At 35.7% G+C, this 17,722-nt stretch overlaps 1 protein-coding gene across 4 annotated transcripts in view; it reads right to left on the reverse strand.

Moving 5' to 3' along the window:
* The window catches only part of ATL2 (atlastin GTPase 2), a 52,534-nt gene that overhangs the window by 3,883 nt on the left and 30,929 nt on the right, over window positions 1-17,722 (reverse strand). For all 4 annotated transcript variants that reach the window (XM_040623125.1, XM_040623122.1, XM_040623123.1 and 1 more), the window contains 8 exons: window positions 11,301-11,435; window positions 10,923-11,027; window positions 7,524-7,574; window positions 7,165-7,221; window positions 5,600-5,692; window positions 3,428-3,566; window positions 2,527-2,654; window positions 1,318-1,374 (listed from right to left, as the gene is read on the reverse strand). In XM_040623125.1, the coding sequence (XP_040479059.1) occupies window positions 1,318-1,374; window positions 2,527-2,654; window positions 3,428-3,566; window positions 5,600-5,692; window positions 7,165-7,221; window positions 7,524-7,574; window positions 10,923-11,027; window positions 11,301-11,435 (765 nt within the window). The remainder of the gene's footprint in view (window positions 1-1,317; window positions 1,375-2,526; window positions 2,655-3,427; window positions 3,567-5,599; window positions 5,693-7,164; window positions 7,222-7,523; window positions 7,575-10,922; window positions 11,028-11,300; window positions 11,436-17,722) is intronic.

Here is a 17,722-nt window from a genome sequence, read left to right on the forward strand (position 1 = left end):
CAAAATTAGTTTGTAAAAAACACCACAAATGATCAGGAAATAATAGAGAATTGGACACAACCCTTAATTTGTCAAGTCTCCAGATGTACAGAACCAAGAATTACCGATATGCTTGCTCTCTCCTATCAGTATTACACAAGAGACTTTTTTAAAACCACAAAACTGCTTACTGCAGGAGTTTTAGAAGAAAATACTGTTTAATCTACTATAAAACTGAGAAATTGCCCAAAATAGCAAATCTTTAAAAATATGAACTAGATATGTATCTGAAAAAAATTAAACATAAATTTGAGTGAAAAATTAACAATATTAACACAATGATATAAAATTTACTAAGAAGAGACTGACATGAATGTAACATTAATTATTCTTGATTTCCTAAATTAAGCTGTTTTACCTTTTTAAAAAAAAAACAGGTTAAAATAACATTGTCCCAAAAGAACACCTTTTTTTTTTTTTTTTTTAAAGATTTTATTTATTTATTTGACAGAGAGAGGGAGAGAGAGGGGGAGGAAGAAGGAAAGGAGAGAGAACAAGCACGGGGAGCAGCAGAGGGAGAGGAGAAGCAGGCTCCCCACTAAGCAGGGAGCCCACATGGGGTCCATCCCAGGACCCCAGGATCATGACCTGAGCCGAAGGCAGAAGCTTAACTGACTGAGCCACCCAGGCGCCGCCAAAAGAATGCCTTTTTAAAAAAAGAGAAAAACAAAAAACTAAAAAACGGAAACAACCTTATATGCACTAGAAGCAGCTCTAAATCATTAATATCAAGAGCAAAAAAAGCCTTATTTCAAACATTCATTGTCAAAGACTCAGAGAACAGGGGCACCTGGGTGGCTCAGTCGTTAAGCATCTGCCTTCAGCTCAGGGCGTGATCCCAGAGTCCTGGGATCGAGCCCCACATCAGGCTCCTCCACTGGGAGCCTGCTTCTTCCTCTCCCACTCCCCCTGCTTGTGTCCCCTCTCTGGCTGGCTGTCTCTCTCTGTGTCAAATAAATAAATAAAATCTTTAAAAAAAAAAAAAAGACTCAGAGAACAAGAGATTTGGTTTAGACAGGCCCATATTAAGCCATCTCCTGCAAAAGAAATTTTTCTACACTTTTCCAGCAACTGAAGAGAAGGTACTGAAAACTCATTTCTGATGGCCTATGTGTGTGCAAGGTCTGCAATCATATAAAAACTTCAGTACCCAAGATGTGTATTGTCTTAAATATTTGAAATTTATTTGCATGCAAAGAAGCATGATCCCATTTCCAACATTTATCTCTAAACCAAAGACTTTTCTCCGTAAGTAAATATATGTACGACACACTCTACCTGAAGCATGGACTTTGGATGTGGAAGTTCCTCTCCTTGATAAATTTTAATATAAGCCTAAAAATACAAAAGACATTATATTGGCAGGTTTAACGATTTGGCTCTACAGAAGAAAAACCATTAAATATAAAAATAATTCATACTTTAAAAAGGAAAGTCTAGGAAAAAAAATCTTAAATAAAAAAATAAATTGAAAAAAATAAATAAGAGGAAAATGAAGGCTTAAAAATAATACACTCGCATTTCCACAAAGTTAACCTTATTCTCAATATTATTAAAAACACATGTTGCAAAAAAAACCTTGCTAAATATCCTAGAGAAATGTTTCTAAATATAATTCTAACTTACATAAAAGTTATCTCATATTTAAAAATTATATATACAATGCCATCTACCTTATGAAAAGAAATCCATAATTCTCCCCTCCTGCCATTGTTTTAAATGTTAAAACAATTTTACTTAGTATTTCACTTTGACCAAGTTAAATTAGATTTCAGTTTAAGAAAAAAAATTACCTAATTTATGCTTTAAGAGTAAGAAGGAAAGATGAAAGTTTTTAATAAGTTCATATAGGAATTGTTCATCTCAACTTTTTACTGCCTCTAAATTAATTCATTAACAAAAATAGTATGAAAGTGACCATCAACTGTCCAATAAATGACCAAAAATACACTCTTAACTGTAATTTTCCTTCCATCTCTCTGTAACTACTATGAATAAGAACTCAAAGACAATGGGTCTTGCTCTGGCAAGCAAGCTATGATGATGACTAGAGAAGAGCAGAGAGAAAAAAAAAATCTATGAATAATTTACTTGAACTCAGAAACTAGTTTTGTACTTTCAACTGCTCTTATCAAGTCCTCAAGAACTCGGAGAGAAGGCTTTTATGAGAACTCAAGATGCAGAATTGCACTCCCAATATCTATCACGATTCACAAATGATAGCGTGATAATACAATTACATGGCGAATGGTCTTCTCTCTATCAGAGCTGGAGAAAAAAGTAGGATAATTCCGTAAACAAGTAAAATCACTGTCTAAGAGATACAAGTTGTCTGCTATAATTTTAAATATCCTTAAAAATTGATATAGCGAATTCAAAGCAGAAAAATAAACTATAAATTTCATTTTTGCTTTAAAATAAACATATATTTGAGTTTTAAGTCAGCCGTATTTGAGACAAAATCATTTAATGTGGGAGTTTTCCTACCTTAAAGTATTCTACAAGATCTCTACAAGTGACTTTAGATCCACTTATCTCTTTTTCTACCAAATTCTCAGGGGCAAGCAGCAATGGAACCAGATTTCGAAGCTCTCGTTTAAAGTCTTCATCAATATCTGGTGGACACGAGATAAAAGCCAACATGTTAGTCAAAAAAAGAAAGATTAAAGGAGTCCCCATTGGTAAGAGTTCATAAAATTCTGTTTCATGGAACAACAATGTATACAGTGTCTATTACTTAAGTAGATTCATTTAAAAAAACTCACCCAAACACATCGTTATCTCCTAGGAAAAAATAACACTCTTCCCCTACTCTGCTACTCCATTTCCCTCATGCCCCAATAATTCTTCCAGCTCCAATAATAAATAAATTGTGGACGACCAAAATAAATTCCATATCCTTTGCAAAAGGCAAACATTTCATGAAATTGTACTAAATTTTAGATTTTGTTTTTCCAGCTGTACTATAAAACTTTCATTATTCCTCCAGCCTTTTGCCATCACACTCAAATCCTAAAACATTCTCAAAAAATTATCATTATCCCTAAAACAGAACTGAAATCTGATTGCATGAGTACGATATATTGGTAAACACATTTTACAGACTGCAAACAGATGAAATACTGAAATGTTCTCAGCCTTCGTAATTTTCAGGACACAGTGCCGAGCAATAGACCACATTATAAAATATGCTAATCCATACACTAGATGTCTGGGACAAACCAATGGAAAGCCAGACAGACCACAGAGAGCATTAAAATCACCTCATTAACAATGCATCAAAATGTCTTCCAGTATAAGACAGAAAATTGAAGGAACCATGTCTTTTTTTTTAAACTCTCAGCCTCTAAAAATAAGTTCTGATTTTAACAAGAATGGGAATTCCCACCTTTCAATCTCCCATCAAAACTAGGATTAGTTGCAACTTTAAGACCAGGATGTGGCAAAAGGAAGCAACCAAGATTTGAGAAACAATTGTGAATGTGCTTCCTTACATTCTGTAGCTCTTCATGTTGATTTTGTTTTACCTGAGGGTAGAAGGAGACAGGGTGAAGGTGCAGCCAGGAAAACAAAGTTTTAAAGAAAACATACACACATACTCACAAGTGTGCACACTTAACTCAGATGCTACTCCAGATGGGTGTTTTCTGACAACACACAATTTTACTAAAGACCCATTTCTGACCACTTTGGTAAGACCCCACTTTGTCTTAAAACTAGAAAAGATATTTTTCCCATGTTAGCTGCCAGCCAATGAAAAAATACAAATGATAATTAATTGTAATATCCAACATGAGACTAACAAGTAGTGGTTGTGGTTTACAAACCAGTAAACAAATTAAGAATTTGCCTTTCAAATACTTTTAACAGCAAAGAGAAAAACAAACTATTAATTTGACTACAAATAAAAAGGTCAGCCCCTGAGCAAAATAACAGCTAAACAGAAAAAGCTCCAGTGCAGTCCAAAGGACCTTTGAAACTTGTTGGGATGTCAGTACTTACCCCAAATGATTATTTATGATTTATGCTAGTTATCAGTGTTTTGGGAAGAGAGACTGCTATGTATTTTCTGGAAGAATATCTTAAACTTAGTTTTTTTAGTAACTACTTATCCCAGTATAACTCACATACTCTCTCAAAGACTCTTCTCAAACACCATTTAAAAAAAACATGCACCATTTATAATCAACAAAACCTGGAAACTACCTAAATCTCCATCAAGAATAGAATGAAGAAACTGTTGTCTATTCATACAATGGAATACTGTATAGCAACGAGAATAAATGAACTAAACTACGTGCAACAATATCTCAGAAACATAACAGAGAGCAAGAAGCTAGACACAAAAGAATGCATGTTGTATGTGATTCCTTTCATAAAAAGTACACACAAAGCCTGTTAAGAGATCAGGAGAGTAGTGGAGGGCTTGGGAGGTAATGGATGAAGGCTGGGTACTTCTGGGTGCTATTACATGGCTATGTTCATTTGTATAAATTCATCAAGCTGCACACTTATGACTTGAGCACTTTCACTTTAGTAAGATAAAAACCTTGGCCATGAAGTACATAATTCTGAGGTTAGTTAGTATGCCTGATATGCTTTCTGTTCCTTTCTTCTGAACAAACCAGAGAACACTCTGATGACTGAAATTATCTGACAACAGGGTGTGGAAATGCCTTTCAAATATCCAAGAATGAGGAATTGGTTTTAATCTTATTTTAGTAATATGAAAATTATATTATACCCCAAGTTTTTGAATGTGGTTTAAAAACTACATGCATCATACTATAGGCAAACAAAATTTTATTAACCAAAAGAGAGCACTCTACGACTTATGAATTAAGGGATTTTCATGTAATTTTTGTGCATGTGAGTAGATGGGTATATCTGACTGGAGGGTTTCTCCAAGTACTTCCATGGGAGGGTACGTTTAGGAGCAAAGGATCATGTCGGTGAGGTTATTTTCTAGGAATACTTTAGTGTAACATGTTGCAGGGGCCAGGAGTCTGGAAATTTGGGTTCTAGTCCCAGTTATCAACAATTAGTTAAGAGACCAAAGGCAAGTCACTTTTCTGGGTTCGGTTACATTACATATTTAAAAAAGAAAGCTGAGTTAGATGATGTTTAAGATCCCTCTTCTAGCTCTATACGCTGTCACCCTAGGAGGCAGTTCAATGTATTCTGTTCAATGGATGCACGTTCTATTATCCAGCCTGTCCCAAATGTTCGGAAGCTCAGCTTGGTCAGAAAGAGACACACATGCAAGTAGATCAAAAAAGTTAGCCTCCTTCCAACTTTTATCCTTTGAATATTGATTAACAGTTGGTTCTAAAGAGAAATACTTATTCCTTAATTTCTATTCAAGGGCACTGGCCTCTTTGGCAGAAGTACAACCAATTTACTTTTCATCAATTCTATATGGAGCCACCTGGGCTAACTTGGGATATGCAATTTATAGGGGCGACACTGAGAGACTGGAAGTCTAAGCAGCCGTCCAGACAGCCTGCTCCTTCATCTGGCTTGGTGCTTATGCTCCCCTCACAAGGAAATGGGGGCTTACCTGCAATCTCTTTTCAAGGAACTGTTTTCCACCTTCCAAACCATATGAATGTTCATATGGATAACTCCAATCCCGAATCAAAAACATTAATGTCTACAGACAAAAAAGAGCAGAAATCATTTCTTACAAAGTTTTACAAAAAAATCACTACTTTTAACAATTTAACCATCATGCACTCCCCTAAACAATCCTTATCAAAAGTTATAGTAACCAAATGGTTAATAACTACTCATAGTTCTAGCAAGGGCCTACCCAAGCCTACAACACTCCTAGCCCCTACACCAAGCAATTGCTTCCATTTGAGAACTTCATGGTATGTGAAGAAAGAGTCACCACAGGCAATAATACAGGGTCTTAAAAAAAAAAAAATTAGCAAAAGGCATATCAGGGCATATAGATCATAATTTTAAGTCAAGGTTGTATAACTGAAAGACCAACTAATTCTAGACCAACTGATTCTCTTCATTGACTTTGTTGTTCATATATGCTTAGGTTTCTCAATCTCAGCCTTATTGGGATTTTGAACCAGACAATTCTTAGTTGTGCGTGGCTAGATGGTGAACAGCATTTCTGGCCTCTACGCATATGCCAGCAGCATTAACCTCCCTCCAAAACTGTAACAACCAAAAATGTCTCTGGACACTGGCAAATGTCCCCTGGGTGACAAAATTATCCTAGTTCAGAAAAACTGATATAGGCCAAACAGAGTGTATTTCAGCCATATATACAAAATAAAGCCATAACCTGCCGGGTATCTCATAAAAGTGACCACGTGAGCCACCTAAGACTGAGGCAGGATCCATGTAAACCCACCAACACTAAGAATCACCAGCAACGCTGTCACACAGAAAGGACTTCACATACTGATGAGCAAACAGGGTGGAGTCACTCTCACCTACTATAACACATCTGACTAAATAGTACTAATGTCAACTTATAAATTACACTTACTTCAAAAAAGAAACTATCTGAAATTAGCTTTGCTTTTTTTTTATTTAAATCTCTGTCACAACAGGACTCCACAGAAGCAAGCAGAGCATATGCTTCTCACATAACTCCACCCAGGTTTATTTCTGACTTAATATTCTGTACCTGGCATTTAAAAGGAATAAAAAACATATGGGGATTGAGGGGGTGGGAGGAGGGGAGAGATAAAATAAATTGTGAAACTTTTCTGTATGAAACCAAATAAAGAATAACAGGACTAACCTCAACTTGTAATATACCACACACACACAAAATCCCTGTAAGATTTCGTAATAGTTTCCCATGTATAAAAGAAATTTACATGACTGTCTCAAGTTTAGGAATTAAATAACATCTAATTAAGAGAAACATTAACCTCTCAATCTAAGTATTAACAATCTAACTATATTCATTTGTTCTATTTCCTACTGTTAGCCTACAACTGATAAGGTAGGTAATGACATTAGTTTCAATTCCACTGAATCTGTTGCTAAAAATGAGTTTGTTGTAACATCCTCTTATCTTCAGACTTAAAAGATAAGGTGGCTTGATAGCTTTTTATACGTAAGTTTTTAAAAATTATTAAAATACTTATTTACCTGAAATGGTTTCTGGTAGATTTCTTCCATTGCAAGTCTGCCATACTCTGTAAATAACTATTAAAGCAAGTTATTTAAAATAATGCCCCCAAAAGAGATTGAAAGAAGACATCTGTAAAGCTGTTCTATGTCAGACCAGATAGACAGCAGAGCCTTTAAAATCATTTGAAAATCAAGCATTTAATTTTCTAACAGACTGGGTATACCTTAAAATTTCTTCTAGTTAAGAAGTTATATATCAGTTTAAAACCATATAATACTGAATTTTCTTACACTATAATAAGCTTCTAGATGGAAAGTCACAATTAAGTATGAATTAGTTTCCATTCTTTGGCACACATTCTTTGAGAAATACATACTTGCAAGTGTTGAAGATCATCTTCTTGAATATTCTGAGACAGATTATATACCTGTTAAAACAAAATTGTGTTTTTATTCATTTTTTTAATACCTACCCGTGTATAACTTTACTTGTAGAAATGAAGATTATCTGTCAGCACAAATGAATCACTTAGTCATCAGCTTAACAAGAAAAGATTTTCTCTTTTTTCTTAATGGGATAAAATGTTAAGGGGCAAGCAGCGGCGGTAAATTATGTAAAAATCATGAGTACATACATAAGGGGTCTAGAGAGTGGCAGACATTTTTAAAAAGTATATTATGTGATAAGCTTTTTTTCCTCCTTCTCAAAGTTTCTTTAATGTTATGACATGATCATTTTTTATTAACAGAGTGAAGATTGTTACCACAATTATTTTTCTAAGTCAATGAACGTGAGGGGCGTAGTTCTGCAAAGATATATACACCCCCCACCCCCCGGTATAATCACAATGTGTGTGTCTGGATTGGTGGATGGATGGATGGATGGATGGATGGATGGATGGATGGATGGATGGAGAGATAGACAGATAGGACAGACAGAGATAATTTATAATTATTTGGTGGTGCCTTGACTACCATCGAGTCTACACGGCTTTTTTTTTTTACTTCAAGTGAATCATCTGTCTTAATAACTTAAATTAAATGAAAATTTTTACCAGCCTACGACAGCTGAAAAAGAATAACAGTAGGTGGCACTCTTGCCCTTTCTAGAATGTTATTCAGGAGGCTTTCCAGGGCACAGAGCCCAGAGCTGAAGGTCTATGTGCTGTCCAGGAAGGGAAACTGGAGAAAAGACTAGTATTGCAAAAGAGATCCAATCCTTCCGAGTCAGGTTAAAAAGTGACATAAGCTGCCAGAGGAGAAAAGCGGGTGTCCGCAGATGTCAACTCCGCTGAGAAATAACTTATGTCTAAGAAAATAGGGTTACTCCAAAGATAGAACAATTTGTTCCAATGGCAAATAAGTGCTAATCTAGCTGAATCACTTGGAGGTCAAGAATATAAACAGCCAAAACAGGACAGCAAACCTAAAATGCCATTCTCAGCTGACTATTTCCAAACATGGTACTTAAAAAGTAATTAATGACTGAGGTGATTATACTAGAGCTAAACTTAAAATTTGAAAGCATGACCAACCTATTCTTACTCATAGGGGCCTTAGCTTTTAGAAAACAGGTCGAGATACTTTCATTGTCAGGGCCAGGTTGCACATGGCAAAGAGAAATGTTTATCTTCGATCATCAGTACTTAAGCATATTGCATTTTCCTTAATAGATGCTCAACAATTATTTGTTGTCAGAATAAATGACAAGAGGATCTGTCATTGATCTATCAACCAGATAATGTACGAAGAGAAATGCAGCCTCAAAGATGAAGAAAAAAATAATGAAAATAACTTTCACCTTCATTATTTATAGCATACAAAGTATTTCCTTACGCATTATCTCATTTAAATGATCTTATTTCTGTCTCTACACAACAATCACATGCAAGATGGGTAAAATCCTCATTTGACAGATTAAGAAAGTAGTGGAGTGGCTTTGAGTGGTTGTCCAAAACCAGGCCTCCTATACTATCATAAAGTTGAATAAATAAACAAGAGAACACCAAGGTACAAATTTCAGGACAGAGAATTCCCTCATTATAATTTAAGGCAAACCACAAGCCAGCTAATCTGAAGTGCACGACGACTGGCTTCTGCTTGCCTCAAGGGAACGGCACTGCTGCCACCTTGCAAGATCAGAGAAAAAAAGGCAGAACAAAATGCAGAAAAGATACTGTAAGGGTTCCCAAAAGCATCACTTAACTGGTAGTACCAGAGCTCCCCCAGCCCTACAAAAAACAGAAGCCAAGTTGAAAAGTACTCCTTTTTCATCTCACAATAGTATCCAAAATTCCTTTCCATTCTGACAGCTAGATACTTCAAATTGAGGAAGGAAGGAAATGGAACTTATAGAGACTGGACATATGTTTCAGATATTACCAGAAAGCAGTACAAAAATTCCAAGCGCTGGGCCAGTATCACCTATGACCTACTATCACTAGGAAACATCATCTCAGGAGGAGCACAGACTTCTACTGTTTGCAGATACACTTCTGGGTACTTCATCACCAGCTACGGCTAACCACCACACTCAATAAATTCTTCAGCCAGAGAAGCATCAACCACAGATGATCTCAGGAAAAAAAAGGAAAGAGATACAAAATGACATGTGGTGGTTTAATTCAGTCCATCAGCCTAAATTATTCGGAAAAGAGATGGACTAGCTTGAAGAGACTAGAACCTGATACAACAGCAAACACAATTAGATGACAGAGTTAAGTGAAAAACAGAAGGGATTTTACTCAACAGTTCCTGTAGGTCCTTAGTGTATTATGGAAACAAACAGCACATACATTTCCTAAGTTAAATATGAATTAATTCTTCCGCCTCTACCACCATTAGTTCAAATAATCAAGTACTAGTTGTCATACATATCAAGTAGAAAACTAAGTTTAATTACTTGGGGTTTTTTTTCTTTATTGGTTTAGCCAAAACATAAAAGACATAGTCTATACCTTAATATATCTGGGAACCATATGACTGAATTCAGTTAAAGATAACATGCAATATCTTTTCCTTTAAAAAAAAAAAAAAGCATAGGGGTGCTTGGGTGGTTCAGAGGGTTAAGCTTCCAACTCTTGACTTCAGCTCGGGTCATGATCTCGGGGTTCTGAGATCAAGCCCCATGTCGAGCTCTGTGCTCAGCGCAAAGTCTGCTTGAGATTCTGTCTCTCCTTCCGCCCTCCCCTCTTTCACATGCTTTCTTTCAAACAAATGAACAAATGTTAAAAACAAAAGTATAGGTGCTATGATGAAAAACCAAAGGGACTGGCTATTGATTTATTACTTCCTAGCTAACCAAAGCATGAAATTTCACATTGTGAACCAGAAAAGCATGGAAATGTAAATGACCAGTAAGAAATGTAAATAATTCTAATTTTAATCCTTTTTTCTTTAATCAAAAGACATTTTTTTCAATATGGATCTTTTTTTTTTTCTTTTTCAAATTTTTATTTAAATTCTAGTTAGTTAACATATAGTGTAATATTGATTTCAGGAATAGAATTTAGTGATTCATCACTTACATATAACACCCAGTGTCAACAAAACAAGTGCCCTCCTTAATCCCCATCACCCATTTAGCCCCTTCCCACTCTCCTCCCCTCCAGCAACCCTCAGTTTGTTCTCCATAGTTGAGTCTTTTATGGTTCAGTTGGCTTCCCTCTCTTCCTCCCCCTTCCCCTGCTTTCATATGTTTTCAAAAAGCATTTTAAGAATGAGCAAAGGTATTAGGATTATCTGAACTGATCATACCACAGCATTTTGTGTCTCACCTGGACAGAGCTAGTCATGGTGCTCAGAGCGAACACCGTTGCACAGTCTTTGATAGTTGACTGGCTATCAAAGGCACCCTGGGTATCCATTAGCAGCACAGCTACCTAGGAATTTAAAAGTTTAAAATACTAAGTAAAATATTCACCAACAGTGACTATTAAAACCAATTTAAAATGATAAATGTCAAAATCAGTAATTAAGTCAAAAAAAGTACTTTAAGCCAAATATCTCACACATTTTGACATAATCATGTATGTTATGTTAAAGTTATCAGACATTAATAGTTCTGTGTTGTGTTGATCTTTAACAGCAGGAAATAGCTCAAAAAAGAATATGGAAGAAAAAAAAACAGTAAGAAAGTATAAACAGAATTTTACTTTCGTTCCATTAGGTCTGTCGATCACAAATACTTCATTCCAAACTTGTATGCCTGTAGTTTCTCTTTCGCAACCACCTCGCCATGTAAAGCCAGTCAATGGTTCATTGTTTCCACCAATCCAACTTTGGGAATCCTGTTAAAGTCAAGCATAAATGTAAAATAAAACACAAAAAATCAAGAACTGATAAGAAATGTAAGAATCACCCATTCCTTATTTTACAGATGAGGCAGTTAAGTCCAGCAAAATAAAATACACTGTAACATTACACAAGCAATTACAGAAGCAATCCCAAGTTCTAGCTGAGGTGCTTTGTCTTAAGAGTTGTGGTCTCTTATAAACCGAACCTTCTCAAACTTCACATTTTCACTCTTTAGGCTTCTAGATAAGTGAGGCCATCCCCACTTTTCCCATTTTGAAGATTTCCTATGTTTAAAAATCATAAAATGCTGGGGCGCCTGGGTGGCTCAGTCATTAAGCGTCTGCCTTCAACTCAGGGCATGATCCCAGGGTCCTGGGATCGAGCCCTGCATCGGGTTCCCTGCTCTGCTGGGAGCCTGCTTCTTCCTCTCCCACTCCCCCTGCTTGTGTTCCCTCTCTAGCTGGCTGTCTCTCTGTGTCAAATAAATAAAATCTTAAAAAAAAAAATCATAAAATATAGATACCAGCTATTGTGACATCTCCTCACACAGATAAGCAAAACTAAGTTCCAGAAAGAATGGCTGTCAGAAAAGCACTGCTCTCTTAGAATAGCTTATACTAAAATGTTTTCACACTGCCTTAATTTTCTCTTTAAAAAATAACAAGTTTAAAAATAACCACAACACTTGCTTGGAACCTGATTCAAACAATCCAATTGGTTTAAAAAAAAAAAAAAAAAAAAGCCTTTTTCAAAACCAAAAGGGAAATCTGAACCCAGACAGGGTATTTTACTAGGTGGTACTAAATCACAGTAAAAATGATTGTTTGGTGTGATAACAGTATGGTGGGTAATACTAACAATAACAGAGTTCTTATCTGCTAAATACTCAAGTATTTATTGTGAAAAACTATGCCTGGTATTTGCTTTAAAATATTCCAGAAAAAAATAAAAGGGCAGGGAGGTTTAAGATGAAACAAGAACAACAAAATGTTGATACATACATTGGGGTTCATTATACTACTCTATCTTTGGGTATGTTTAAAACTTTCCATAATAAAATGTTCTAACTAAAACCACGGGCTAAATGGTTATAAATAAATACTCAAATAATACAGAAGTTAATATACCATAAGATAATGTATCAGGAAAATTAATTCTGGAACATAATAAATGAGTAAGTTTGACAGATTATCAAGACCCCTATACTTTAGCCCACATAGCCTTTACTCAAAGTATCCCATAGGAAAAATTCCTTTGTTTCAGAAATACTTCTAACAAGCGTAGGTACACAGTCCAAAACAGAAAACAAAGCTCACATCAGGAGTAAAGATGTTTAAGGTAGGCTCAATGAGGGATGAAGCAATTTATAAAAAGCAGATTTAAGGTGGAAAAAGTGTTGTCCAACCATCACTGAATGTGAAGATCAGCCTTAAACTTCAAACCATATATAATGATTATTATTTCACAAAACTCCCATCCCCAATAGGTTACCAATCTTATCAATTACAAAATTCTCTTGGATTCTTTTTCAACTTTCAGTATCTTCAACTTAAGGGCCCCTCATCTCTCTATTGGTGACAAAGCTGCCTCATAGCACAACGCCATTCACACTATATACTAAGGACTTGTGCTTCAGGAGGGACCCTTCACAGTGATTAGAGGAATAATGGTACCCCCTAAACAAGCACAGTGGTGGTCTTGCCCTGGGACTATATTTTGGATGCTCTAAATAGGTCTTCCTGCACCTCCGTGCTATACTCTCCAACCCATCCTCCCATAGTCACTTAATTTTCTCAACAAGAAATGGAATCATGCTACTGTCCTAAAAAGTCATCTGCAGGAACGCCTAGGTGGCTCAGTCAGTTAGGCGCCTGACTCTTGGTTTCAGCTCAGGTCACCATCTCGTGGGGGTGGTGAGATCTAGCCCTGAGTCAGGCTCCGTGCTCAGCAGGGCGTCTGCTTGAAGATTCTCTCCCTCTGCCCCTCCACCCCCCACTCTCTCTCTCTCTCAAATAAATAAAAATCTTAAAAAAAAAAAAGTCATCTGTGGTTCCCCATTTACCTATAGAACCATCTAGAGATCTGCTGCATACAACCCAGCTTCAATTTACTTTTCCTACCTCTGATCCTGATATACCCTATAGTCCCCCTAACACACCACACACACTTTCTCTCTTCCTGTTTCTACAGGAAGGTCACTATTCCAAATATATATGTTGTTTAGCATATCTATATGCTATCTTTGTTTCACCTGTTTTTTGCCTGGACTGAGCCAGCACTCAAGAAACTCCAACTTTTCTGAACTCCTAAAAAATACTGTTGACACTACAGGTGGTTATCTTTAACAGCTTTGAACTGTATTTCCTGTGTTAAGTCTTGAGAGCACAAGCTATAAATTCCACCTCTGTTTACCAAATTGCTCCTACCAAAGTGTCTTGGCTTCTCATTCCACTAACAATGCCAAAGTACTTAACAAATTGATTACTTTTAAAAGGTCCAACCTATACGAATAACTTAGAAGAATCCACCCTCTTAGAGAAATCGATTTTTATTCTACATATTACTTATTTGTCTTATTTCTCTATCTCCTCTATGAGAATGTAAGTTCCACAAGGAAGGAAGTTTTGCCTGTTTTTTTTTCCCCCCTCAAAACACAGAACAGTATTCCCAGGACACAGAATAATGCCTGGCTTGTAACAGGCACTCAAAATATTTGTTCAATAAATGAACACATAAAAAATTTTAATTACTAAGCTTTAATGTGTTTCCTTTTGAGCATGGGTAAGAGATATGGAAGAAATATGTCCCTTTTATTATTCCTAAAAACAATTACACAGACAAGACAGTAAAAATAATTTTTAAAAAGTAGATATGACCAAAATCACAGGCTAACGTGTTTGTTAATTTTACTCTCTCAAAAACTTTAAAAAGAATTGATGTCTTTTTAAAGGGGGGGGGGAGGCTCATAAAAAAAAAAAAAACAATCTATTGACTATATATCATCTTTTGTTAGTTTACCCTGTAATGAAAATGTTTAAAAACCACTAAACTGATTAGTCAGTAAAAGGATGAAAGAGTCAGTTGGGCTTCCGACTCTTGGTTTCTGCTCAGGTCTTATCTCATGGGTCAAAGATCCAGCCCCAAGCCAGGCTCCACACTCAGCAGGGAGCCTGCTTAAGATTCTCTTCCTCTGCCCCTCCCCCCACTGGTGCACATTCTTTCTAAAATAAATCAATCTTTTAAAAGACAAAAAAGGATGACAGGTAAAACTTAAAGTTAAGAAGTCTATCACTGTATCATAAAGAATACTGGTAACTTCCATAAAATACATTTATACATTCACTCAGCAAGCAGTCACTGAATCCCTACCATGTGCCAGCTACTGTTCCAGGTTCTAGGGCTATAGCAGTGCATAAGAACAAACATTCCTGCCCTCCAGGAGCATTCTAGTGAATTCTAGAAGCAGCCTCACTGAAAACTAATGTCATAAGTTACTAAAAACAAATCTAAGAACTTGAAAAACAGTGAACTGGTACCATTTACTACTGTGCAGACCAAAAAAAAAAGCCTTAAAACTCAAAATTCCAAAAATAATCTTAGTCCTCCAGTAAAATAAAAAGAGAAGATCTTTTAGAATGAATCTTAATGGTAAAAGGTAATCTGAAAACACCCAAACTTGAAATATCAAATACTACAGTAAATATACATAGGCCCTTGCCAAAAAGACTTACCAATGTAATATAATTATCAACAATAAAGAACCCCTACTTACTCTAAATAATAAGAAACAAATTCTTATTTCACCATAGGAAAGATAGCATTCCCTAGCAACAAAGTGAAAATATAGCCAGGAAAACTTTAAACACAGAGCTGGTGGTCCAGCCAGGTCTGTGTGTGTCAGAATACACACAACTTCCTGCTTGCGGGCCTACAGACCCCAACGGGCAGGCTGGAAGGATAAAGGCCATAACATCATAGCTGTGAGGAAAAATGACAAAGGGATGAAATTAAAGATTCAAGTAACACTACAATAAAAGAGGAGATCCTTCTTAGTTGAGAGACATTCCCCACAAAAGCACCATGGATGAAAATCTTAATCTTGTAAATCTACCTAATTTAGGAGGTAGGTTATAAACAATCAACACCCAAATTGTGGACAGAATAATATACACATTCTGACCACCAAGCATCGCTTAGTGTTTTCATTTGAATATATAAGAATACCCTGTGAGTCTTAGAACAAATTAAGAAACATTAGAGTCTTAAAACAGTTTATAATTGTCTAACATCTTTCTTAACCCCATGTCCAACTCCTCTCTTTTGGGGCTAGACAAATAGATAACATTATGACTGACCCAAGTCACAAGCTAAGACAAAGGACAACTCTATCAACTTAGATCCACACTCAACAAGAACTAAAATAAAAAACCTAGTTAAAAAAGATGTCCTTGACTCTGAAGACATTATACCAAATGAAATAAGCCAGCCACAAAATAACAATACCGTATGATTCTACTTATATCAAGTATCTAGAGTAGTTAAACCCATGGAGACAGAGGAGATGGTGGTTACCAGGTGCTGAGGGGGAGAGGAAAAATGGGAGTTGCATGGGTACAGTTTTGGTTTGGGAAGGTGAAAAAGTTCTGGAGACATTAAAAGAAAGGAAAGCTATGGACCCATATATCTCATGAACATAGACGCAAAAACATTCAACAAAATGTTAGCAAATGAAATCCAACAATGTATATTAAAATATTATACCCCACAGCTAAATGGGATTTATTCCAGGGATGCAAGAAATGACTCAATATTCAAAAAATGAATAACATAATATCAACAAGCTAAGAAAAATCACATGATCATATTAATAGATACACAGAAAAAGCACTTGACAAAATCCAACATCCATCCATGATTAAAAAACAAAACAAAACCTCCCAACAGACTAGGAACAGAAACTTCCCAAACTTGGTTTAAAAAAAAAAAAAGTGCAAAAAAATCCTTCAGCTAAAATCATAGATAATGGTGAGAACCTCAATGCTTCCTCCTTAAAGATTAAAAAAACAATAAGGATATCCACTCTTACCACTTGTACTCCAAGAAAAAGAGGTAAGAGGTACTTAGACTGGAAGGGAAAAAGTAAAACTATCTCTTCTTACAGATGACATGATCTGGTACACAGAAAACTCTGAAGAGTTTTAACTACTGGAACTAATGAAGGAACTGAGCAAGGTTGCAGGATACAAGATCAATATACAAAAATCAATTTTATTTCTGTAAGCTTACAATGAACTATCTGAAAATGAAATTAAAACAATTCCATACATAATAGCATTAAAAAAGGAATAAATTTAACAAAAAGAAAACATACTCTGCAAACCATAAAACATTTCTGAAAGAAATTAAAGAAGATCTAAATAAAAGGAAAAACATTTTAAAAGCAAGTAAATAAATAAATGGGAAAACACCCTATGTTCATGAATTGGATCACTTTATACTAAGATGGCAATACTCCTCAGGCTGATCTTTCATAGTCAACCCAATTACCAACAGAATTCCAACTAACCTCCCATAGAAAATGACAGGCTAAGTCTAAAATTCACATGGAATCACAAAGGACCTAGGATAGATCATCTTATTACTTTCATTTTTTTAAAATAGACAATCTTAAAAAAAGAAAAAAGTAAGAGGACTCTCACTTCTTGATTTGAAAACTTACTAAAGAGCAACAGAAATCAAGATAGTCTGGTCCTGGCATTAAGAACAGATAATACAGACCAATGAAATAAAATTGAGAGTCCAGAAATAAATCCATATCTATGATCAACTAATTTTCAACAAAAAAAGTGCCAAGATCACTCAATGGAGAAGGAATAGCCTTTCCAACAAATGGTGCTAGGACAACTGGATAGGCATATACAAAAGAAGCTAGACCTTTACCTAATTCCATTATTATTCATTATTATATACCAATGTATTATAATTAGTGAAATATTATATATTAATATATATTCATATAATTATAGCATTATTCATAAGCCAAAAGGGGGAAACAATGCAAATGTCCATTAACTGATAAAATGGATAAATAAAATGTGGTATATCTATACACTGAAGCACTGATAATGCTGGAACATAAATGAACCTTTAAAACATTATGCTAGGGGTACCTGGGTGGTTTAGTTGGTTAAGCATCTGCCTTCAGCTCAGGTCATGATCTCAGGGTCCTGGGATCAGCCCAGCATCGGGCTCCCTGCTCAGGGGAGAGTCTGCTTCTCCC

Source organism: Ursus maritimus, unplaced genomic scaffold (genome assembly GCF_017311325.1).
Source record: "Ursus maritimus isolate PB19 unplaced genomic scaffold, ASM1731132v1 scaffold_6, whole genome shotgun sequence".
Taxonomy (NCBI): Eukaryota; Metazoa; Chordata; class Mammalia; order Carnivora; family Ursidae; genus Ursus; species Ursus maritimus.